Source organism: Dama dama, chromosome 1 (genome assembly GCF_033118175.1).
Source record: "Dama dama isolate Ldn47 chromosome 1, ASM3311817v1, whole genome shotgun sequence".
In the NCBI taxonomy this organism is placed as follows: domain Eukaryota; kingdom Metazoa; phylum Chordata; class Mammalia; order Artiodactyla; family Cervidae; genus Dama; species Dama dama.
Genome location: NC_083681.1, coordinates 3,911,019 through 3,937,484, shown reverse-complemented (window position 1 = coordinate 3,937,484; position 26,466 = coordinate 3,911,019). Strand labels below are relative to the sequence as shown.

Here is a 26,466-nt window from a genome sequence, read left to right as displayed (position 1 = left end):
ACGCGGCGACCCCGCCCCCCGCGCGGCGCCGGGGGAGTTGGGAGGGGCTCCGCCCGCGTCCGCGCCATCGAGCCCGGGGCGGCGGCTAGGCCCTCGGTGGATGGTTCTCCTCGCCCGGCGACTCTGCGTGCTGCCGGCGATGGAGGGCGTGCGCTGGGCCTTTCCCTGCGGCACGTGGCTGCCCAGCCGCGCCGAATGGCTACTAGCGGTGCGATCGATCCAGCCCGAGGAGAAGGAGCGCATCGGCCAGTTCGTCTTCGCCCGGGACGCTAAGGCCGCCCTGGTACCGCGGGTCTTTCGCGCTTCGGGTCGGGGAGCAGCCGTCGGGGTGGTGGGCCACGCAGTAGAGACCCCACACGCGAGCCTCGGCGCCCGCGTGCGGCTGCCCAGGGCTACTGCGGGGTGTGCCCGGCCTAGTCTCCGCCGGTTTTGTTGTCGCCTCGTCCGCACAAAAAATCAGCCCCTCCCCCGTTGCTTTTGAAAAGAAAGGTCCTGCTAAACCCTAAAATAGCTATTGCAGAGGTCTGTCAATAGAATTTTCCTTGTTTTTAAGTGTTAATCACATTTTTTTTCCTTGCTTGGGCCCATAGCACAGTCAGCCTGTTAAATATCCCACCGGTCTCCCTGTGCACCGTGCACGTGGTAGGCCCTAAAAAATATTGACAGTATCACTTAGTTTAGCCATGCACACCATAGAACTGGAAGAGTCTAGCCTCCTTTTACCGATGAAACCGAAGCCAAGGAAGGATGCGGTCTTAGGCATACCTTTTTAACTAAATATTTAGCTCTGAAAACAGTTTTTTGAATATAATCGTTTATTTTACGTATATATATATTTAGAAACAAATGGAAGCTTGGGTTTCAAAATGATGTCTATATAGCGCAGTATGGCACAGCTTCTGAGTGCCATCTCGTCAAAGACTGTCATTATCCAGAAAATGTCTCTCTGTCAAAGGACTTTTTCGTTCAAAATGTAGACTAATTGATTTTTCAAGGGACACTAGTGAATGTTTTCGTGAAATTCAAAGTGTTGCAGTATTTAAAAGTCAGTGTTAGAACTGAAGGAAAAAAAAGCTTGAAAGATTTTGCAAAATGTTATCTACCTTGTTTTCTTACGTCCTCGGGTATTTTTTGTGATTTTAGACCTTAATCGGAGAAAGAGTGGAATAGGATATATGTGAAAAAAGATAGGTTATGCCTTGCTAACTGTGGAGGCAAGTAATAAGTAAGTATGATCTAGAAACACTTGCACATGTGCACAAAGATGTAAGTACAACAGGATTGCCCACTGGGGAATTCTTTTGTGTATAATAGCAAAACCAGAGCCAGCCTAAAAGATCCAGTAATAGGGGGATAGTCAAGTTGTGGTACCTTGATACTATGAAATATTATGCTACATTTAAAGATGCACAGGCCAATGGTTATGTGCATAAACATAAGAGACATAAAATAATCGCCAACACTTAGAAATGAAAAAGTTCATACATGGTAGAATAGTACATATAGTGGGATTTCAAATAAATGGATGGATAGCAAATGCAAATGAGCATATATTTGGATACTTAGAGAAAAGATGAAGCATGAATTCTTGTCAACATTGGTTACTTGTTGATGGGACGGAGGGAATTGCTAAAGAGGGACTTTGACCTTTCTGTCTTCATAAGCATTTCTTAAATCTTAATGCAGGATATTTAATACTTTAGGTAGTTTAAAAACTTTAAGAAGTGAGTATTTTAGAAAGTACAATAATAGACTTTGTATGTTATAGGCAGTTTTATTTGAATTTTTAGTATAGACAGCAGTACTTACCAAATGTTTTATTAACAGGCTGGTCGTCTGATGATGAGGAAATTAGTTGCAGAGAAATTGAATATACCTTGGAATAATATTCGTTTGCAAAGAACTGCAAAAGGAAAACCAGTTCTTGCAAAAGACTCACTGAATCCTTACCCCAATTTCAACTTTAACATCTCTCATCAAGGAGACTATGCTGTACTTGCTGCAGAATCTGAGCTACAAGTTGGAATTGATATAATGAAGACTAGTTTTCCAGGTAATGTTGCATTTTTGTAATACATGAGTTATTAAATGTCTTGTCTTAGTTGTTGTACTGTGCTTAGTTTTAGTTGCTCAGTTGTGTCCGACTTTTTATGACCCCAGGGACTGTAGCCTGCAAGGCTCCTCTGTCCATGGAATTCTACAGGGAAGAAGACTGGAGTGGGTTCCCATGCCCTCCTCCAGGGGATCTTCCCAACCCAGGATTGAACCCAAGTCTCCTGCATTGCAGGCAGATCTCTTACCTTCTGAGCCACCAGGGGAGACCCCGGTTCTATCCCTTTGTCGGGAAGATCAAACTGGTGGGCTTCCCTGGTGGCTCAGACGGTAAAGAATCCGCCTGCAATGCAGGAGACTTAGGTTCAATATCCCTGGGTCAAGAAGATCCCCTGGAGAAATGGTTACCCACTTAAGTGTTCTTGTCTGGAAAATTCTGTGGATAGAGGAGCCTGGTGGGCTACAGCCCATGGGATCGCAAAGAGTCAAACATGACTGAGTGACTAACACAAATTAACTTGTTTAAAAGATAATAATCTCAATAGTGAAGTGTATTATAATCCCTAAGCAGAGATAACATGTATTTGTATTATATCTAAATATAGTTCTTTGTAGCACATTTATAGAAAACGAAAAGAAAGCAAACAGTTACTAAAATATTTATATTTTGCCTTAGAAATTTGCAGCTGATGACTGTCGGAACTGCTGACATTTATTGTGTGGTTGACTATAAAGTAATTTTAATAGAACATAGGGTCTCTCAACTCCTCTGTAATTTTCATCATCACTTACGTTAGTGAGCACTTACTGTGTGCCAAGACATTTTACTCAGTGCTTTATGTATATTATATGTTGAGTGGAACTTTTCAGAAGATAAGTAACAGGATAAGAAGAAAGCTGTTAAAATAAGATAACCAACATCTTCCTAATTTCATTGTGCAATTTCTTAATCTCCACACTGCATCTACCACAGGTTCTTTGCTTGTGTTTCCCTTGGACTGGAATATTTGTGATAATGTTGTGCCTACCTGCATTTCGGCACAGATAACTTATTTATTGGTTAGCTTCCAGTTCAGTCTTATTTTAGGGTAGCCTTTGTGCACCTTCAAACTAAGCCAGGTTACTTTGTTCTAAGGCTCTCATAAAATATATTTCCTTCATTCCAATAATATACTTCACTTTAGTTATATCAGGATGATTGTCTTCCCACTGTACTATCACATCTAGCACCTTACTTAGTTCGAAGTAATGCATAATAAATAATTGTTAAATAAATGAATAAGCATTCTGTGCTACAATAGTAAGGCTTCAGAATATGGCTGTGACTCTCATCTCTCCCTTATGTTGAATTTTCCCACCAGCCAGTTTTTCTCTAACCTGTTCATAAATCTATTAAAACTCTATTCTTTGTTCAGAAGGGAGTTGTACTAATTATAACAGGGGTTCTTGACCCCAAATAAGCATCATTTTTTTAACCTCCTGAAATTGTTCTCTACATTTTGTATGCACAGGTATGCCTTTCTCAAAAAGAGAATCTGGTTTTCTCCAGGGTCATAGAAGGTGTAATGTGAAAGGACCACTGCTCTAGAGAATTCAGAGTGAGCATGCAAATGAGCCTATAAACTTCACAGTTTTCTGTGTTTCTTTCATGAATTTTCCCTTAAAATCAGAAATTACTGGAGAGGCCATTGCTCCTTAGAATGCAGTCAGCACAATTGCATAGTAATGGTTGGCTCATCAAGTTGATATCTGCTTGGAAATTATGCCTGTGAGACACAGATCCAATTACAATTGGTTTAGTGGGTAGTGTTGGGTTATGGTCAATACTGGATAAACAAGTAATTACTAAAGCAAAAATATGAAGGTTCTGTTTCCTGTTAATTATATTTTATTAGCCTTTTTTATCCACCATCTTTTTTCTTTGCTCTAATTTACCTAATCACAGTATCCAGGCCTTTTACTATTTAGCTGTTTCATTGCGAAAAAACTGTTGACATATCCAGTAATGCACTGAGGAAGAGATATTTTCCAGTTTTAATTAGTATTCTTATTCTGTCACTAATGTTGAAAAGATTAATGGATGCAGCATTATTTCTCAGGAAGTAGACACTGGTTACTTCACTGGCAGTTCATTGAATTACTCTGCTTATCAGAGTGAGGAAACTGAGCAGGAGATGTTCCTAAGATTTGCTAAATGATGGAGGGTAGAACTTAGTATAGCAGCAAGGGAAGTATTGTACTTTGTTCTGAATGTTGTTATTAAGATTATCTAACTTCATCTCAAGATGAAGTTAAGACTTTGGGGACATCATCAGTATATTGAAAGACTTAGTTCCATTACTCCTATTTTGTCTGCAGGGCATGATAACCCACTCCAGTATTGCCTGAAGAATCCCATGGACAGAGGAGCCTGGTCAGTTACAGTCCATAGGGTTGCAAAGAGTTTGGACACAATTGAAGTGACTTAACATGCAAACATCACGTAGGAACTTGTGGAGTCTTTCTTTGTCGCATTAGACATTCCTACTAGGTGCAGATCATTTCCCACCTTCTCCCAGTTCTTTGTTGTTGTGACAGGATAGGAGAGAATATATCATGGATTTTTGGGGCTTTTTCCTTCTAGCCAGATGCCCACAGTTAAGGACACTGTTGCACCTACCACTGTTTTCTCTGCCTGATGGAGAGAAGAACCTTATACAAAAGTAACTGGTGTATACTTGTCATTCAGTAATTGTTTGTTTAATGAATGTCCAGAGAAAAAGTTATTAATATAAGATATTGGGGCCCCAGTATAGATAAATTGCCAGTGCAATATAATCCTAATCCTGGGGGCGGGTGTTTCATAGGTCATCATTATAATCTGCTGCACCCAGTTGGGAAATATTGGTTGTTTTTCCTTCCTTTTCTAATAATTTTTGTCTACCACTAAAAGCTTTTGCAGTTAGAAGTATAAGGATAGTTTTGTGAATTGTTCAGTTTTGTATCCATACTTACAAGATAAGGCAGGTTAAGATGAAATTGAAAAACCACTACACTATTATAATTTGCTTCCAATTTAAAAAATTAATCAATTTTTTAAAAAGATGAAAGTTGCTCAGTTGTGTCCAACTCTTTGCAATACGATGGACTGTAGTCCATGGAATTCTCAGGCCAGAATACTGGAATGGGTAGCCTTTCCCTTCTTTAGGGGATCTTCCCAACCCAGGGGTCAAATCCTGCATTGCATGTGGATTCTTTAGCAACTGAGCCACAAGGGAAGCCCAAGAATACTGGAGTGGGTAGCCTATCCCTGTCCAGCAGATCTTCCCAACCCAGGGATCAAACTGGGGTCTTCTGCATTGCAGGCGGATTCTTTACCAACTGAACTATGAGGGAAGCCCAAGATAAGATAGATATAGTGTAAAAATTATTAGAATTTGGAGAAAGACCCAAAATACTTTTCGCCGTGAGTTTATACTTTCTAGTTCACGTTTTTGTTATAAACTTCTCCGGATATTAATTGGCAGGACAAAATGACTCAGTATTTTGAGATTTAATGCTAATTTAATAGCTTTGAAATGAGTGCATCATAGAACTGCTCCTCTTGAACAGTTGCTACCTAAATTAAGAACAGTGACTGTAAAGTTAAGTGATGGCATTATATGCTAGCTTTGGTAGAGTCTGTCTGTTGTCTCCTTCCCCATACTAACTGGTAGCACTGATGTAGTAGCTTCGTGATTGGGGGCCCCCTCTTCTCTGTTCTCACTCAGTACATTGTCTGTACAGAGTTAGGGAGTGGTCTTTAAAAATCTCCTTAAAGCAGTTGTCTTAAAACTTTTAAGTTGGTTCTTAATAAAATTCATTCCTTTTAACATGACTGTGTCGTCTTATTGTCGCTTCTCCTTTATCTCTCTTTTGCATTTTTATCTGTTCTCTGCTCACTGTTCTCCACACTCATCTTTTATTACCTTGAATGTAGCAAATTTTTTCCAGTTCAGGGTCATTTAAAAAATGCTGATCCCTCTCCCTGTTTTTCTCACTCTTCTTGAGTACTGGAGATCTGAAGACTGAGAAGTAACCAGTTCCAGTACCTCCTCAGAAAGGGCTTTCCTGACAACCTGCTCTTATTTTCTGTCATGGCCTTTCTCATTTCTAATTATAACTTAGTTATTTGATTATTATCCTTCATTTCTGTTCCCTTCATTAAATAAGTTCAGGAGCCATGCAGACCTAGTACTTACTGTGTCTAGTACATTGAAGGTGCTTAGTAAATATTCATTGAATGTACAAATAATACAAATTCTCAATTTCACTTAAAATATTCCTTAAATTTGTTGAAAAGTTGGTTCGCAGCTACAATAAACAGTTATGTTCATATCAGATTCTAGTTTGAGTATAAACTGTTCTCATTAGTGAGTCGTGGTTACACACAGTTCTTCCTTCAAGTCTTCTTCCTCATCCTCCCAATTATCTGCCTAGCTGCTTCTCTCCTACATTTGCATCCCCATCAGATTCAGTTTCCAACTTTGTTACTGTTGCAATCTACAGTTTCCGACTTAAAATTTTTCAACTTTATGATGGTTTAAAAGCAATTCAGTAGAAGCCATACTTTTAATTTTGACATTTTCTCAGGCTAGCCATGTGTCGTCATTCTACGCAGCAGCAGTGAGCCATAGGTCCCAGTCAGCTACATAGTCACAGGGTAAACACCCAGTACAACCATTGTTTTTTTCACTTTCAGTGCAGTATTCAGTGCATTTCATGAGGTATTCAATGCTCTGTTATAAAATAGGCTTTTTGTTAGATGATTTTGCCCATTTGTAGGCTAATATAAGTGTTCTGAACATGTTTAAAGTAGGCGAAGCTAAGCTGTGACATTTCATAGCTTAGGAGTATTAAATGCATTTTCAATCCTAAAATATTTTCAGCTTACCAGTAGATTTATCAGGACATAACTTCATCATAAATCAAAGAACTGCATTCCACTGTCATTTCTGATCTACATTTTTAAGCTGATCTACATTCTTCTGGATCTGCATTTTGAAAGACATGTTTAGTTAAAGCTTTGTTTTTTGGGGGGGTTGTTTTTTTTTTAAACTGGGAGATTTACAAATGTCAAGCAGCTTAAATAAGTCACACTTCTCTTTGTGCTCTGAACTGCTACTGAAAAGGCAGGTGTTTACTGGCAGGTAGTTTTCTCTTTTCCCAGGTTACAGGATCGGTCTTTCCCACTGTACAGAGGAATTCAGTGGGATCGCAATATAGAACTAGTATTTATTGAGCAACTTCTGTGTGTTAAATGCTAAGAATTTGACGGTACAAAATGCTAAAAAATGCTATGGAACTGGGTTAAATGAATTTAAAGTTTTGAGGAAGGAACTGATGTCTAAGAAGAGTATACAAAAGTGAGCTGGAACTTGCCTTACTATTGTTTAAACTTATACTAGGCTTGCTCCTTGGAAGAAAAGCTATGACCAACCTAGACAGCACATTAAAAAGCAGAGACATTAGTCAACAAAGGTCCATCTAGTCAAGGCTATGGTTTTTCCAGTAGTCATGTATGAATGTGAGAGTTGGACTGGAAAGAAAGCTGAGCGCCGAAGAATTGATGCTTTTGGACTGTGGTGTTGAAGACTTTTGAGAGTCCCTTGGACTGCAAGGAGATCCAACCAGACCATCCTAAAGGAGATCAGTCCTGAGTGTTCATTGGAGGGACTGATGTCATTGAAGCTGAAACTCCAACACTGTGGCCACCTGATGCAAAGAACTGACTTATTGGAAAAGACCCTGATGCTGGGAAAGATTGAGGGCAGGAGGAGAAGGGGACAACAGAGGATGAGATGGTTGGATGGCATCACTGACTCAATGGACGTCAGTTTGAGTAAACTCCAGGAGTTGGTGATGGACAGGGAGGCCTGGCATGCTGCAGTCCATGGGGTCGCAAGGAGTTGGACATGACTGAGCGACTGAACTGAACTGAACTGAGGCATCCTAAACAAAAAAGCATGATGTTAGCGAATGAATAGACAACTAGTACTGATGAGTACTTATATGTAATATTTCAATTCAGTGGTTAAAGATTATTTATTAAATGGTGCATTAGTCACTAGGGTAATAGCTTGTTGGCTACTTGAATTTGCTCTTCCATAAACAGCTTATTAATATTTTCTAAGTCATATATAAAAGCTCTTTATGTACTTTGGATAGTGACACTTCTTTGATACCTGTTACAACTATTTTTTTTAATTGTATTTATTTATATGTTTATTTTCAGCTGTGCTGGGTGTTTGTTCCTGTGCAGGCTTTTCTCTGTTTGCAGAGAGCAGAGGCCACTCTGGCCGTGGCGTGCCTGCTTCTCATTGCAGTGGCTTCTCTTGTCAGAAGCGCACGCTTCAGTAATTGCATCGCATGGGCTCAGTAGTGGTGGAGCATGGACTTAGTTGCTCCTCGGCACGTGGGATCTCTCTAGATCAGGGATCGAACCCATGTCTCCTGCATTGGCAGACAGATTCTTCATCACTGAGATACCAGTGAAGCCCCTACAAATATTTTTCCCACTTTATTATTTGTTTATCTTGAATTTTTTTTTAATGTATGAATTTTATCTTTTTTTAAATTAATATATCTAACTTTTCCTTGATAAATACTGAACTGTGTCTCATTTGAAGAAAGTAAACAAATTGGTAAAAGATTTACTCTAACAATAGGTTATAGAGTCTCTCTTAGTTTTTGTTTTAAAATTGTACCTTTTTTTTACCTTTAAATCTTTAATTCCCCTAGAATTTGTGTGTATATATTTTACATCATATGCCACAGAAGTTTTAGCACCATCAGCGTGGGATAGATTAGGAATAAACATGTAAAGTGCCTGGAATTATTAAGTACTTCATAAGTAAATGTTAGTCTAAGGTGGTTGTAATAGTTGTTACATGTATAGAATGGTGTTTCTGAAATGGTGGTCGGGATGTTACAATCAGCCAAGGATGCCTGTGCAGGTTCCTTGAAGGCCCCTCAGACCTCTCAAACTAGAATTTCTTAGATGCAGCCAGTGATTCTATACTCAAACAGTTTCTCAGGTGATTGTTAGACATACTAGTGTTTAGGAAACACTGTATTAGATTTAAATTTATGGAACCAACAAAATGATTGTAACCTGTCAACTTTTTTTAATGAGTAAGATTATTTGAAAGCCATTAGATCCTTGTTTCACGATGTACAACAAATTTAATTAGAATTGGGTTTTTAACAAAGGTTACTAGAACACAATAGAATTGTATATTTGGCCAGACTTCTGAAAGAAGGATACCTTTTAAACTTAGAATGGTAAGAAGAACCCACAAAGTTAGCAGATGTCATTGATTTCATGTTAAGTCTCTTCTCTCTCACAAACAGGGGCAAATAAGACACACAGAGGTTAATACGGTTCATATTTAAAATACTTTGTAAGTATTACTAGAAAAGCCCCTTAAAACTTACCTAATGAATGGACTAAGGGCTTGATAAAACATTTCACAAAAGAGGAGTGATATATATTTAACAATTACTGCAATAGCCTTAAAGCTAATATTTATTAAGTACTTACTAGCTCCAGGCCCTGGAGAAGGAAACGGCAACCCACTCCAGTATTCTTGCTTAGAGAATCCTGTGGACAGAGGAGCCTGGTGGGCTGCCTTCGATGGGGTTGCACAGAGTCGTACACGACTCAAGCGACTTACCATGCATGCATACATTGGAGAAGAAAATGGCAACCCACTCCAGTGTTCTTGCCTGGAGAATCCCAGGGATGGAGGAGCCTGGTGGGCTGCCGACTATGGGGTCGCACAGAGTCGGACCCGACTGAAGCGAATTAGCAGCAGCAGCAGCAGCAGCTCCAGGCCCAAGCCATTTATCTGTTTCTTTCTTGAACTACCCAACTCTTTTTCCGCTATCTTATAGCTTAAGAAACAGCCATAGAGTAGTTAAATAATGGTAAAGAAGTGATACCAGGCAGAATGGCTATCATCAAAAATAAATGCTGAGGACTTCTCTGGTGGCCCAGAAGTTAAGACCTTGGGCTTCCACAGCAGGGGGCTCAGGTTCCATCCCTGGTTGGAGAACTAAGATCCCACATGCTATGTGACATGGCCAAATAAATAAATAAGTAAAAAATTTAACAAATAAATATTGGGGAAGGGAACCCTCCTACTAAACTGTTGGTGGGACCTAGAGAGTGTCATACTGAGAGAAGTAAGTGAGGTAAAGAAGGAGAAATATTGTATGACATCCCTCATATGTGGACTCTAAAAAGAAATGATACAAAGGAACTTAACTTACAAGATAGAAAGAGACTCATAGACTAAGAATGAATTCATGACTGCCAGGAGGAAGAGGGGAAGGGGTAGTTAGGGAGTTTAGAATGGACATGTACACACCACTGTATTTAAAATTGATAACTAGCAAGGACCTACCATATAACACATGGAACGCTGCTCAATATGTGGTAGCCTGGGTGGGAGGAGTTCGGGGGAGAGTGGGTATGTGTATGTGTATGGCTGAGTCCCTTCGCTCTTCACCTGAAACTATCATAACATTGTTAATCACCTATACCCCAATACAAAATAAAACGTTAAAAGAAGTGTTAGAGCCAAGATTTGAACATTTGACTCCAGTAGCATAACACTAAAGCTCAGTATATGAATGTATCTATATATATATAAATTAAATTGTTTGCATTTATGTATTAGTTTCCTAGGGCTCCTTTTTCCCTGTATATTCTCTCGTGTGTCTAAATGTTTCTCCTTAAAGGACACCAGTCATTGGATATAGGACCTACCTAATCCAAGATGACATCATCTTAACTTGATTAGATCTGCAAAGACTCTGTTTCCAATAAGGTCACATTTTTAGTTTCTGTGTGGGCATGCGTTTTAGGACAACTAGACTCTCACAGTTCAAACTCGCCTTATTCAAGGCTCAACTGTATAAATTATTTTTTTAGTTGCTCTGTGACCCTGATTAATTGATCATTGCAGAACACTTAGTTAATATCTAGTTCTGCTTTCCCTAAAGATTAAGCTGTAAGCGGGGGGAATCCTGTTTTTCTCAACCTGGTTGGTGATTCATTCTGTAGAAGTTTTTCAGTTATTTTATCTATATGTATGTACATTATGTACTTAAGTTCATACCTGTCTATTAAATCAAAGGTTGTAATAGACATGAATTATGTTGGTATTACTTGGAGGCTTTGCCAGTTGATGTAACTAATGACTATGTCATCTTCAGCTAGTTTGAGAGTGTTCTATTCTGATATTTCCTACTGATTTTTTAAATTCCAATATCGAAGATAAACTAAATCCTTAACAGAGTACTTACCCAGCGCGTGTGTATTTTCACCTTCAGTCACAGGGTGGCACTGTGGCTCTTTGGCTGAATATTTACAAAGCCGTTTTCTGTTGCTCAGTCTCTTTTTTGTGTGGCATATGGTGCTCTCAAAAGTATATGAAAATAGTCATAGCAGAATTTTTTTTTAGCTGTGCATGATCAGTTATGATTACTTTTTTCAGTGATTGTGCTAGATTGCTTTTTTATGTTAAATGAGTGTTTTTACTAGCATGACTAAATTTTTTCCTTGATTGCCCCATCATATTTAGGTAAAAATCAGAGGACTTCTTGAACGTTACGAAATTATAGCTTAAAGAAACCAACGAACATAATGATACTATAGATGAGAACAGGCATATTTGTTAAAATTTTAGGTTTGTTTTGGATAGTATTCTGATAAGGCTGCAGTTCCATTCAAAATGGGCTTCCCTTGTGGCTCAGCTGTTAAAGAATCTGCCTGCAATGCAGGAGACATGGGTTTGATCCCTGGGTTGGGAAGATCCCCTGGAGAAGGGAACAGCTACCCACTCCAGTACTCTGAAGAATTTCCCTGGACTGTATAGTCCATGGGGTCGCAAGGAGTCTGACAGGACTGAAGGACTTTCCCTCCCGCTCAGAATATAAAATGGTGTCTTCCAGACTCAAGGTAGCTGCTCCCTGCGTTGTTGTCGCTTATCCTGTTTGTAGCAGAGTCTGTTCAGCAGAAACAGTTCATGGTCTACCTGTGCCCCTAGTGTTTGAGAGCATTGGTTTCTTCTGTCACTTTGGAAAAACAAAATTTACCGTCTTTACTTTCTTTAGTGTTTTACCTGTCAAGCCAGGATGTACTAGTGATGCTTAGCTCTGTGTGTGTGTGTGTGTGTGTGTGTGTGTGTGTGTGTGTGTGTGTGTGTGTGTGTGTGTGTGTGTGTGTGTGTGTAATCTGCCTTTTTAAAAATTTTATGGTCTTTATGGAATTTGTTACAATACTGCTTCTGTTTTGACTTTCTGGCCACGAGGCATGTGGAATCTTAGCTCCCTGACCAGAAATGGTCCTGCACCATTTGCATTGGAAGGCGAACCACTGGACCACCAGGAAAGTCCCAGAAATGATAGCGTTATAACATTAATATGAATACAAACAACACTTGTTGATTCATAAAAATGGATTGTAAAGTTTTCATTCTTGAGAACAGTAGAGGACTAAGGAATAGATAGATAAATCAAATGAGTCTGATGAACTTGAAAATAATTGAGGATTTTTTCCTTGAACTAAAGGACCACATATCATTGGAGGGTCATTAGAGATATTTCCTATGTAAATGAGAGGAGGCTATTTTTATTATTTCAGAGTTGGGATGGTGGGGGAATTATGGGCAATTCTGTGGAAGAGCTGGTTTTTAATATTTTCTACCCTTGAGATAACCACGGAAAAGGTACTTTTGGAGTTGATGATATAGTGTGCATTCTAATTGTTGAATTCTCATGGGGTTAGTTAATGATTAAATGATTAAAATCATTTAAATGATTAAATGATTAAATTAAATGAGTAAAGCATGAAGTAGGGGAATTTGACATCTTTTTTCTTTCCAGATGTGCTATAGTTCCAGCCAGGTGGGAATGTCAGATTTTTGAAGTTAAGTGTTTTAGAAATGGAAATTCAGGAGTAGACAAACTGTGTTAACAGAACCTGCAGAAGGCCTATTTCAAGAGGCTTGCTGGAAGTAATGTAATCATGAAATAAGGATATAGGGCAGTAGAGCATTTAATTTACCAGGTAACAGTTAACATACATTTATTCATATAGTAAACATTTATGGTTTACCTACCTTGTTGCTGGGCTTCCCTGGTGGCTCAGACGGTAACTAATCTGCCCGCAGTGCAGGAGACCTGGCTTTGATCCCTGGGGTGGGAAAATGCCCTAGAGGAGGGCATGGCATCCCACTGCAGTCTTCTTGCCTGGAGAATCCATGGACAGAAGAGCCTGGTGGGCTACAGTCCATGGGGTCACAAAGAGTCAGACACAACTAAAGTGACTTAGCATGCATGCACCTTGTTGCCAGATTTTTCTGATAGACCACTTAGGCTGTAATTGTGTGAGAGTAAGCACCATGACTGATTTGTTTTTAACCATTAGTTCAGTTCATAACGGTATAATATTTGTACACATTCTGCATAATCGTAGAGTAAGTAAATGGATGATGATAGAAGGTTCCTGTTTAGTAGTAAACATAACATATAATATTTTGAAAAATGTAATATGAAAAGCATACTATATATTATAATTTGTAATATATAAATTACAAATTTAGCTCTTAATTGTGGGAATCAGATTCTTTGAGTTCTGTTGATTTTTTTGGATGCTGTGTAATGTTTTATTGTCTGTGGAACAGTATTTTTTTAAAAAATGAGCCAATAGAACAGAAGTCAAAATCTATTTTTATTTGGAAAAATCATATTACAATACATGTTTAAAAACAGTTATTGTGAAGGAAATAAGTGTACATTAACTTTCCAGTCATGTTATTCACTTAAAAGAACACTTCTTAGCTTTCTACCAATTCCTCCAAAATTATAAAGAAATTGTTCCCTGATTTTCCTGTTAAATAGCAAAGTAAAATTCTAAACCCCAGGACACTGTTACTCTATTTTTTAGGAGTACTTATTTTGGATTTCTGATATTCTACCATATATAGGAAACTTACCCTAGTTATTTTAACATTTATAAAAATTTATCAAATTTTTGGTGGGCATCTGTTTATATAACCATGTTTTTTCTTCTTAATTCTTTAGTAATTCAGAGAATTTCACCATTCTCTTAAATTACCCTTCTACTTCTGGACTAACCCATGCTTGTCTTGTATATTATCCTTTTAATTCTCAACTTGCTTTGATTTGCTGATACTTTGTTTAGCAAAATTGTGACTGTATTCGAAAGTAAGGTTGGACTATTGCTTCCTTTTGTGTGCTATCTTGAACAGTTTGGTAATTCTCTTATTTCCTCAATTGACAGGTCGTGGTTCGATTCCAGAATTTTTTCATATTATGAAAAGAAAGTTTACCAACAAAGAATGGGAAACAATCAGAAGCTTTAAGGATGAATGGACTCAGCTGGATATGTTTTATAGGAATTGGGTATAATTTCTTTCTAGTTTTGAGAGTAAGCCCCTGTGTTGTTAAAAGCAGGAGCAAAAGTCCATTGGTAACCCTGTATTTTGTACAGTGTTTGAAGTACATAAGTCACTACTTGGGAACTTCATGATTTTTATGTATACATTATTATAATGACATTTAAGAAAATTTAACATATGTTTAATACTCAGAAGATCCTTACTCTTAAAGCTAAAATAGGACATTTTATTTATCATTATTAGTAAAGTTTAATGATTTCTGTCTTAAAGAATCTCATACATATTAGAACTTATTTAAAAACACTTACATAATATTTATTATGTACCAGAAGACATTACTGTAAGCCCTTCATAAGTTAGTTAGTTGTCATAACCCCATGGAGAAGGCGCTGTTGTTATTGCATGTTACACCTGGGGTGATGGAGGCATGGGGAGCCCAGATGGTTTGTCTTCAGCTTTCACAGCTGGCTGGCCTCTGTGCTGGCATAAAGGTGAAAGTAAGTAGCTTATAGTTGTAATGTAGTAGAGAATTAAAGATTCATACATGTTGAGGGTTGAAGATTTTATGAACAGTTTTATCTACTAAAGCTCTAAGAGAAAATGTCTGTCTGTATCTTAGGCACTGAAAGAAAGCTTTATAAAAGCAATAGGTGTTGGATTAGGATTTGAATTGCAACGGCTTGAATTCGATATATCCCCGTTAAACCTGGATATAGGCCAAGTTTATAAAGAAACACGTTTGTTTTTGGATGGAGAAGAAGAAAAAGAATGGGCGTTTGAGGTAAGAAATTTACAGAATTGCTATAAGAATTTTCTTATTTTGAGCATGTGAATATAAGCTCAGCTTGGGGAGGCTAGTCTTTGAGACTTGACACATTCGGAATCCAGTCTGGGTGTTCTGAAGGTGAAGTCAGAAATACTAGGAGCACATATAACATTTAAGCTGATACGTGAAAGATAAGTCATAGTACATAAAGCATAGAACCACTAAAGGCTGCCATTTTGTCACTGTGCTGAGGTGAGGGGGGTTGAGAGAGATGCTGTTTCAGGCTGATAAGATCATGTAGGGCATTACGAGTCGGTTAATATTTCAGTCTCTTATTTATTTGGTTTCTGCCAGTAGCAGTTCTTGGTTGCTAATGAGAGAAATCTTAACAAACTCATTTTAGCCAAAAAGACATTATGATAGGTTATTAGAGTGATTCATATAACCAAATTGCAGAATTGGCTAGAATTAGAGACTGGAAAATCAGAACTCTTTTTATCTTTTCTCTTTTGCCTTCCTGGCTTCAGTTTTCTCCCACCCACATTTCTCATTCTATACACCAGCTTTCTTAACCTTAGCTAGTTAAGGTTCCTTATGTGGCAGGAAGCATGACTGTCTACCACCCTTACGTGTAACAATTTACAGTTTAAAAACCCCGCAGAGATTGGTGGACTCATTGGTTCAAGCTGTAAAAGCTCCGGAAAAGAGATTCCATGGCTTAGGTTGGATGTTAGTTGCCTTTCTCTTGACCAGACGTAGCCAAGAAGTGTGTTAGAACTGGTATCAAGTGTCCATAGCCCAGCCAAATGGTCTGTATTATGTGGTGGTTCTTGCTGTCGTCACCTGAATTGTGTGCAGAGAACATCAGTATCCAGAATAAAGAATTCATGATGAGTAGATAAAAGAGGAGATGTTCATTCATTTTCTCAAGGGAATTTAACAAGTTGTAAATACAGAGTTGTAAGATCAGAATCGTATTTTAAGACCACATTCTCTGTATGATATATGGAGGTTAAGGTAGTGAGGTGTCAAAGAAGTTATCAATTCTGTGACTTACAGGACTGTCTGTTGAGATACTGAATATTAGAAAACAAGTGGGATTTAAGTATGAGATACCATAGAAACATCTAGGTGAAGGTGTTGAGCAGGTGAATAGAGAGACTGGGCTAAAGGAAAAAGGGTAATCATTAACGTGTGAGTGATAGCTGAAACCATGGGAGTTACAGTTGCAGGAGTGAGTACCTAAATTAGAATTTAGAAAGACCTGGTCCAGTCCTGAGAATGCTGTTTAAAGGTGGGGTGGAGAGGAGACCGAGGAAGAATAACCAACATGTAAATTAAGAAAGTGGGGGCTTCCCTGGTGGTCCATTGGTCGAAGACTCACCCTGCAGTGCAGGGGACACAGGTCTGATCTCTGCCCAGAGATCTGAGGGCCGCAACCGCCGGGCCCCCTTGAGCTGGAGCCTCAACAGAAGAACCCGCACAGCACAAGGAAGATGGCCATGCAGCCAAATAAGTATATATGTATTTTTTTTTAATGACAGAAAGTAGTGTTAGGTGATCCAAAGGCTGAAAGCAAAATTGCCAACATACCAAGTAAGATAGGAATTCTATCAGTTAAAGAGTAAATTATATTTAGCATACTGTGTTTTTTAATACAGTTAGAAATTTTTTTTTTCATTATGAAGGGGGCAGATTTCAGCCGTTTCATTCATGGAGACTCCTTTATTCTTAATGGTGCCAGATGGAATAGGCCTAGTAGCAGGGTGAGGAGGAAGGAATCAGTGATTGGGCCAGCTGTGCTTCAACTTTTTAGTTGATAAAGATGTCTGAATTCCTGTGGGCCTGTGAGATGTTGTAGAAAAAGGGCCTGAAGTATCTTGAAAAGATACCTAAGAGGATTTCCAAAAGAAAGAGGCAGTGGGCATTCTACTGTGTATTAATTGCTGCGGGTAGGAAATACAAGAAGTCAGCTCATAAATGCACTGCTAGGCCCATGCAGTGTATAGGGCAGAGGAACAGGTAGTATTTCTCTGAAAATTTCTCAGATGCCCACTAAGCTAGCCTTCGGATGCTTGATGTGACCCAGGGTTCTAAAAAGTGGATTGCAGCAGTGTTGATCATTACTTTGCCTGTTCTCCATCGCTTCCCACTCTGCCACCTGCCTGAAGGAAACCAGAGGAAGTTGAGGCCAGGAAGAGTATGTCTTAAGAATTGAAATAGGATTTTGTTTTTTTAAAGCTGAAAGCGACTGAGGAGCTATCAGGTTTGCCTCAGAGCTTGTCCAGGAACTGGGAATGGAGATCCTGCAGGGCACATTTGAAAACATCTATGGAAGAAAAATTCTTGATTGAACTGAATGCACTTGAGCGTTTTTACCGTTCAGTGGACCAGTTAGGAAAATATACAAATAATATGTTAGATACATATATATTTAAGTGTGGAGTATTTATTATACTGTACACAGGCCTGGGAAGAGAGAGTGAACTTAACAGAATGAGTCTGGTGGTATGGACAGCCAGAAGCCAGGGTTTGAGGGGAGAATGATGAGCCTAGAGTCAGGGGAGGCATGTCTAGAGTCAAGGAGCACAGACGGGAATTCCTGTTGGGGCATCTCTTGAGTACCCGCACGAGATAAAGAACCAGCCTTTAGGCATGCAGTGGAGGGATGGCTGTGATCACAGCGGACACCTGTGGTGTAAGTGATCTTCACTTGCCTTTCCTCCCCTTCTGAATTCACCCACACTGGATACTTAATGTGACCCAGGGTTCTAAAAGCTGGATTATAACAGTGTTATCATTACTTTGCCTGGTGAGGCATAGTGAATGAGGGAGCACCCGGAGTTGGGAACAGAGATGTATCTCATGGAGTTTCCCAGGGTGTGCTAGTAGTGGTCAAGAACCCGCCTGCCAATGCAGGTAGACTGAAGAGACATGGATTTGATCCCTGGATCAGAAGGATCCCCTGGAGGAGGGCATGGCAACCCACTGCAGTATTCTTGCCTGGAGAATCCCATGGACACAGGAGCCTGGCAGGCTGCAGTCCGTAGGGTCGCACAGGGTCAGACACAACCCAGGCAACTTAGTAGGCACGCATGTATCTCACACCTGCAAAAATAATACTCTAGAAGTACAAATTGTTATACCAAGAGGAATCTTGTGTTTTCATAGGCTCTCAATTTTCATAACCAGTTTCTATTTGGAAAGTTAAATTTACCATCATAGTTTAAAACTATGATGAGATTAGATGAAACAAATTCTTTGCTTTACTTTTGAAAGGAGGAGTTTTTTTAAAGAGTAGAAAGAATAACATTTATGACAGATTTTATTCAGCACTTTACCACTGGAAAAGCATTGTAAAACTTCAATGTTTTAAGTTAAACTTTGTATTTTATCTTATAAACAAAGTAAAATTATACTAAGAAAATGACATACAATTTAACTGAAGCAGATTAATCTTTGTAGTCTAATGCTAAACTACCTCTTGAAAAAATAAAATATTGTTTCTTTGGGTTGGTGATTTTTAGGAAACTTTTGCTATTCATGATTTTATGAATAAAAAGTTATAAGCTTAGAAAAAATTTTTAAATTTAGAAAGTCTTAAGTCTTAAGTTCAGTAGTATTGGATGTATTGCCTTAACTTTAGCTAGCTAGCTTGCTACTTTCATTTCCTTTTTCAACTAATATTATAGACATACTAGGCAGAAGGGATTTAGGGTAAAGTTAATTGTATAGAACTTTTATTCTGGTGAGACATCGAATATTAATGTTTGATTACTGGAATCTTTGTCAAATAACTTCTTTAGTTTTGCGGTGTTAAATTTCATATTTATGTGATGTTGATGAGGGGTGAGTAGATATGGTGAATCTTTATTTTGAAGTCAATCTCATTGAATTTTTGCTCATTATGAAGTAAACAGACAAATTGAGCAGAGTACCTTGGCATTTTAGAGGACAGACTGAATGAAAATGGTCTGCTGCCCATGGTTAACACTGATATTCCACCTTAGATACAGACACCACAAAACTGCTTATCTAAGTAGTTTTCCAAAAGTAATTATAGCCAAAACACATCTGTGTTACAGTGTTTGTATTATCAATATATTCAGTGTAAAGAATAGGAGGACCGTGTTCAAAAAGAATAGTTGTGTTTATAATGTTATTACAAACTTTAGCCCATTAAATCTTTCTCACACTTAGTTATTTTTTTCTCTTGAAATATTTTCCTAAATTTATCTCTTTTGAATTTCTTTTGTTTTTTACAAATTTGGATATCTTAAAGTGTGAAGATACACAGAGGAGGATAAAGGATGAAAAGTCTCTAACATTATTTCTGATTGTAGTTTCCTGTTTCAGCTGATTTCTTATGGGGTACTGCCTTAGTAAAGTGGCTTCTCAGTGAAATTTTGTTTAGTTTTTAATAGTTGTTCATGCTTTTCTCTAGTAACTGCCTCAGTGTCTATTTTAAAGCTCCTCTCCATTTGTCTCACACATAGGGGAAAATAGGAAATTGCATATTTTTTAACTTGTACTTATGAGTTTCCACATGATTTTCCTTAAACTGTAATATGTAGTTAACTAAATGCTTATAAACCAATGTTGCAGACTGTTTTTTTTGTTTTTTTTTTAATCACTTTAAGCATGTACGAAACTAACGTCACCAATGAGGGCAGATGGCTCTCTAGACATGCCTCTAGGTATGATGCTTTATCCACATGGTATTCCTATTAAGAATCTATAATCTAAATAATCATTAAGAGCCATCAGACAAAAAATAAGCAGTGTTTATTAATAAAAAGTGGGGAGTGGAGCTTGTATCTTAAAATATTAGTGTCATAAAAGACGAAACACTTAGCAAGACATGGCAACTGAATGCAGTACACCACAGACTGGTTCCTATACTGAAGGTGGGGAAATGGTATAAAGGACATTATTCACAGAATCTAGAATACAGAGAGTAGATTTAAGTATTATTTCAATGTTAAATTTATTGAAGTTATTAACTACTTATTGAATTTATTAACTACTGTGGGTATGTGAGAGTGTCCCTATTAGAAAATACATTGCAATATTTCAGTGTAAAGGGCCAGAATGTATGTGACTTTACCTTAAACTATTCAGGGGAAGTAAATATATATGTGTGTGTGTGGTGGTGGGTTGTGAGGATTTTTTAGATGAAAATAGAACTGTATCTAAGTTTCTGTATTTAGTATTCTCTGTTTACTCATGTTTTATTTCTCAGGAAAGCAAAATAGATGAGCACCATTTTGTTGCAGTAGCTCTTAGGAAACCCAATGGATCTAGACATCAGAATGTAAGATTTCTCTGTTTGCTTTTTTTTTTTTCCTTAAAAAGCATGTATTAAAGTTGAATTTGTTGTTGATGGAAATAATCATTTGTTTGATATCAGGTAGAGGTTTTAGCTTTTTGGTTTTTTTTAATGATAGACTTTAGAAGTGTTCATTATCTAATCCTTAAGATCATTTGGGATTTCACAGAAATGTTTTTAAAATATGCTACTTCACATTCAAATACACTTAAATATTACAAAGAAAAAATTTTGGTAGTATTGTTCCAATATTCATATTTTCAATAGAAATTCAAGGTAATTACTATCTTGGTCATCTTAACAATGGTTTATTTCCTGGTGAAGTGGGGCTGTTGAATATAATAAAAGTTATGACCAACCTAGACAGCATATTAAAAAGCAGAGACATTACTTTGCCAACAAAGGTCCATCTAGTCAAAGCTATGGTTTTTCCAGTAGTCATGTATAAATGTGATAGTTGGACCATAAAGAAAGCTGAGTGCCCAATAATTGATGCTTTCGAATTGTGGTGTTGGAGAAGACTCTTGAGAGTCCCCTGGACTGCAAGGAGATTCAACCAGTCCATCCTAAAGGAAATCAGTTATGAATATTCATTGGAAGGACTGATGCTGAAGCTGAAACTCCAATACTTTGGCCACCTGATGCAAAGAGCTGACTCGCTGGAAAAGACCCTGATGCTGGGAGAGATTGAAGGCGGGAGGAGAAGGGGACGACAGAGGATGAGATGGTTGGATGGCATCACCAACTCAATGGACATGAATTTGAGTAAACTCTGGGAGTTGGTGATGGATGGGGAGGCCTGGCTTGCTGCAGTCCATGGGGTTGCAAAGAGTCAGACACGACTGAGCAACTGAACTGAACTGAATATAATGGTACTAAGTTGAAGGTTAGTGAATAGTGGGATTATCTGTCAAATTGATCTTCCCCTTTTTATAGTGCTCTCCTAAATTATTCCCAAAGTGTCAAACATGTGAGAGACCTTATGATATATTCTAGCATAACATCAATTCTTCCAATTAAAATCTGTTTTTACTTTCTTTTCCTGTTAATTGATAAGTTGGGAAATTTTTTAAAAGAGAAACCTTAGGGTCTTGACTCTCAGTCTACATACAGTTGTGATTCTATAGAAGTATTTATTTAAGGAATACTGATAATGTTACAATAATTAAAATTAAATGCATATGATTATTTTAGGGAATCTGCATAAGGGAATGTAGTGTGATCAGTATGTTTGCATCATTACTTCTAGGATAAAAGCTCAATACAGATCATGCCTTTCATAGATTAAAAAAGAGTAAAATTCTTCATAAATTATTTTATTTTAAAAGGGATGACATGTTAAAAGTGACTCCTTTTATCTGAAGATGTTCTGAAACAGGTTAGCTGTCCTTGTATGCTGAAGTCTCAGCATTGCCCTTTCTGCAAATACCTTCTGATTCCATAGAGCTTTATATTTCTTGTAACATTTGCACATAGCACTACTGTATTTCCTGGAAGAGAGTCTGTTTGGGCAGCAGTATCATAGTGAGAAAAGGGCAAGGGTTCCAGGCCCAGGTCTACCATTTAAGCTGTGTTGTAAGCTTGTATACATTGACTGATCTTACTGAGCCTCAGTTTCCCCATCTATAGAATTGAGGTAACATAACCATATCAACATAGTAATGAGAATTAAATCATATGAAACAGATATTGACCCTGTAAAAGCACTGCAAAAGACCCAAGTACTGTCTTTTCTAGAACGTATAGACTGTTAAAGACAGTCCACATTGGGCTGAGTTATGAACAAGGGCTGTATCACAGAGTGTAAGATATAATTTCGATTTAGTGTTGAATGAGTCACTTACTAATGAAGTGCTCCATCTCTAAGTAGTTATGGGAATTTTATTAGATGTACCCTCTAGAGTATTTCTCAGAAGTTTACCTGGTGGTCTTCTCCCTGTCAGAATAACCCACCTGTTTGTTAAAGTTATCTGTTTGGGGATCGTTTTCTATTGAGTCAAAATTGTTGGACGTATGGCTCAGTAAATCTACATTTTAAACAAATACCACAGGCAGTTGTTATCTACAAAAAGTTTAAGAATCAGATTATTTCATATTATTCTTGATTTGTTTATATTGACAACACTAATAGAAGAAACAGAAACAATTATCTAAAATCCCACTATGTTGTTTAATGTTATTGAAGTGTAACTTAATATTACTGAAATGTGATTACTGAGTTCTTATTTTCCTAATTATAAAATTGACCATAAGATTAATACACATTATAATTTTGAGGTAATCTAAGGGCTTTTTTTCCCCCCCTTTTAGGTTACATCTCAAGATGATTCTAAAGCATCCCAGAGGCAGTTTACTATTCTCACCTTTAATGATTTAATATCGTCTGCAGTTCCTATGACCCCTGAAGATCCTTCGTTTTGGGACTGTTTTTGCTTTACAGAAGAGATTTCCATAAGAAATGGTACAAAGTCATGATATGATTTTCTGAGTAACAAAGGGAAGTGAAAACTGTAGTCTTCTGTATTCACTAAAAAATAAATGCCTGAGACTATCAAATTTTATTTCATAAAACATTTTTAAAAAGAAGAAACAACTGTTCCTAAAAGGCAGACTCCCAGATCAAGATAGATGACTAGAATACATGTTTACCTCTTCTTCCTCCCCAAAATCACATTGGATTTGCTAAAAAAAAAAAAAATAGAAATCGATGGTAGAGTCTTAAAGTAATAAGACAGAATACACAAAATAGAGAATGTTCAAATTCCTATTTTTCAAGAGATAACTATTTTAGAGGTACCTATCCTTAAAACATGGAGTATCTTCCCAGATCTTTTTCTTGGCAAATGATTCCCTATTAATATACTTACTCTTTTTTTTTTTTTTTTTTAATAGAACATACTATATTTAACTTTTCTCTTGACTCTACATCTGAGGTCCATAAATATATTGGTGTAGCATAACTTTTAGTGCTGCTTAAGTATTCTGTTTTCCAGCTACTATCAAGATGCAATTGACCAGAGGTAATACGGTTCAACTGTAATTGACTTAGTAACCAAGGACATTTATTGTGTCACATAACAAACAGTTTAGAGTTGCCATTAGGGCCTTTTTTTTTTTGCCTCCGCCTTAGCTTATTTGTTTTGCTTTAGGCTGGTCTCCCTCATGCATCTGATAGGCAGAAAAGGCTGTTTTGCCTCTCACGTTTTGTTAGTGAGGAAGGTTTTTTCCTCTTAAATGCCCCCAGAAAATTTCCACAGAGCTTCTGTTGACCCAGATCAGGTCACTGAGAAAGCTGAACTTGACACTCTTGGCTTCCGTGGAAAGGGAACTCTTGGTAAGGAAGAAGCCTGAAGCAGAGTCTGGGGGAGTGATACCTAGGGGAGGCCCATGCCTACCATGAGGAACGTGTGCCACAGCTGACTCACTCTGTCCTCTGTGCTGGGCATTTTAAATGTCTGCAGTTTTTACTGTAAGCAGTGGTTTATTGCATATCCTTGTAGCCACATTTTGAAGTACCTGTTTAATTATGTCCAAAAGAATTAAATATATTTAGAGCCTCAATAAGTATTGCCAAATTGTTCTCCATAAAAGCTGCATAATTTATACTTGCAGTTAGTGTTACATGTTTGATCATTCTCTCACCATCCCCAGCCCCCTCAACCTACAAGACTGGTCATCTGTAGGTAGGATCTTTTAAAAAAAAAAAAAAATTAATCTCTGCCAGTATAGGTTAAAAATGGTACCTTATATTTTAAAAGTGTCTCTTTCATTACAAATGAGGTTGCTATGGCATTGTTAGTATTGGCTGTTTGTATTCTTTTTGTATGAACTGTCTGTTCATTATCTTAACCTGTTTTTATTTTGGTAAATAAGACTTAAAGTACAAACATAATATGTAAGATGCAAGACCATCATATTGATGACAGAATCTATTCTATGGTTGTAGTGCATGTCTTGGGGAGTTTGAAGTCTTATAATAATAATTGTTAAATGTCAGAAGTGAAATAGTTTCATTGTTTCTATTACTAAAGTGGAAAGTTGTGTTTAAATTGTATAAAATTAGATATTTTGCTTAAGTACAAGAAAAATTTTGAACATTTTATTTTTTACTTCGTTAAGCATGCACAGATAGTCCAAGCATAGTAAATAACTTGTTTTCAAAGGATCGAGTAGCATTTATAGCAGAGGAAGCATTGTTATCCGTAGCATGAGTGTAATGGTGATAGGAAAATGCTGTTGTCTGTCTTATCATTATAACATTTATGAATTTTTATGAATCAGGCACCATGCTGCGTTTCCGGGGGTGGGGGGCAGTGGGTGGAGATCTGTTGTCTTAAGGTTTCACATAGTCAGAATCAAATAAATACACATAGTTTAGATTCAAGTAGGTCTATAAAAATCTTTTTTTCTAATAAAAATTACCATTCCCTTGACCTTCTATTTCCTGTCCCCAGAGTTAGCTGTTTCACTGATTTTTTGTTGTTGTTATTTATTACTGTATCTCCAAATAGCATGCTTATATTGCTTTACCTGTTTCCAGTTTGAGGCATTTCTTTAATTCCTAATATAAGACTTTGGTCTGCTGCTTCCCAGCCGTTAGACTTTCCCTTCCTGTTCCCCTTTCCCCAGCGTATGTAATGCAGTGCTTTCATTATTGGCTGTGACTAAGAATGTATGCACGATTGAGATTACGTAGCACTGTACAGCTAAGTGATGTGTTACTCTTACCCTGTACCGCCTTTTTATTTCCTGACTTAATAATTAACTTTGTTTGCATAGGCTTCCGTGTACATACTACTAATTAAACCCAAAACTCTACGTTCAGACATACCAGTTGTTTATCAGTTTCATCCCTCTTGAAGAAATCGCTCCTGAAGCAATCACTGTTTTGTCCTTTCTGAGCTTTTACCTTCTGTGGCTAGCGCACAGCTGTCGTCCTGGGATCTCTTTCCACCACCGACTTAGGAGTTACTTCTGTCTCTCTCATGTTGGGGGCTCACCAGGTGCTCAGTGGTAAAGAATCCACCTGCCAGTGCAGGAGAAGCAGGTCAGTCTCTGAGCCAGGAAGATGCCCTTGAGGAGGAAATGGTAACCCACTGCAGCATTATTGCCAGGATGATCCTATGGACAGAGGGGCCTAGAGGCCACAGTCCCAAGAGTCAGGCAAAACTAGCACACTCCCCTATGTTGGATTCCTTGATGGCCCATTTTCTGTGTCTCATGTCCTTTTTAAGATTTACTGCTTCATTTGTGTGGATTGTTATCAAGTAACTTCTTGAGAACAAAGGGGGTATAGGAGATCTAATTTCTTCTTACAGATTATGCCATTCAGTTCCTCCACCAAAGCACCCTGTATTTGGTGTCACCAATTTTTGAGTCCTGAGCTGGGCTGGACCACAGCACTGTTTCATATCTATATTTTGCTGAGTCCAGAAGCATTCTTTGCATTGTACCATACTGCCCAGTATTTATAGTTTCATTGGTTCCTGTTAGTATTTTCCTGCCTACGAACTCGGATGGATTGACTTTTTTAAATGAACCTGTGTGTGTGTGTGTGCACGTAAACATATTCACGTATCCTGTGCTCTTCAAACTCAGGAATTGAATATATTTGGATATATTTTCAATTAAAATGTTCACCATCCTTACTACTAAGTATCTGAAATGCAGAAACTAATTAGATTAGTTAACTAACTGAATAGCCCCTTGCTGACTGAAGTACTGCCATCTGAATTTAAACAGCTAAAGAGATTTATATGTGTGTATGTTTCTGTATATGTTTTTATCTATGTATATACATAAATATACTTAAATACATACATCTTTGATCAAAAATATGCATAAGGATAATTCCACCTAGTACTTAAACT

The 26,466-nt window shown here is 37.8% G+C and overlaps 1 protein-coding gene across 1 annotated transcript; it reads left to right on the top strand.

Annotated features, from left to right (window-relative positions):
• Positions 1-16: 16 nt before the first annotated feature.
• Positions 17-25,036, top strand: AASDHPPT (aminoadipate-semialdehyde dehydrogenase-phosphopantetheinyl transferase). The gene is made up of 6 exons (XM_061142888.1): positions 17-283; positions 1,828-2,053; positions 14,384-14,505; positions 15,121-15,282; positions 20,510-20,581; positions 22,907-25,036. The coding sequence occupies exons 1-6, from the start codon at positions 101-103 to the stop codon at positions 23,069-23,071; spliced, it is 930 nt and encodes a 309-aa protein (XP_060998871.1). The 5' UTR covers positions 17-100; the 3' UTR covers positions 23,072-25,036.
• The last annotated feature ends 1,430 nt before the right edge of the window (positions 25,037-26,466 follow it).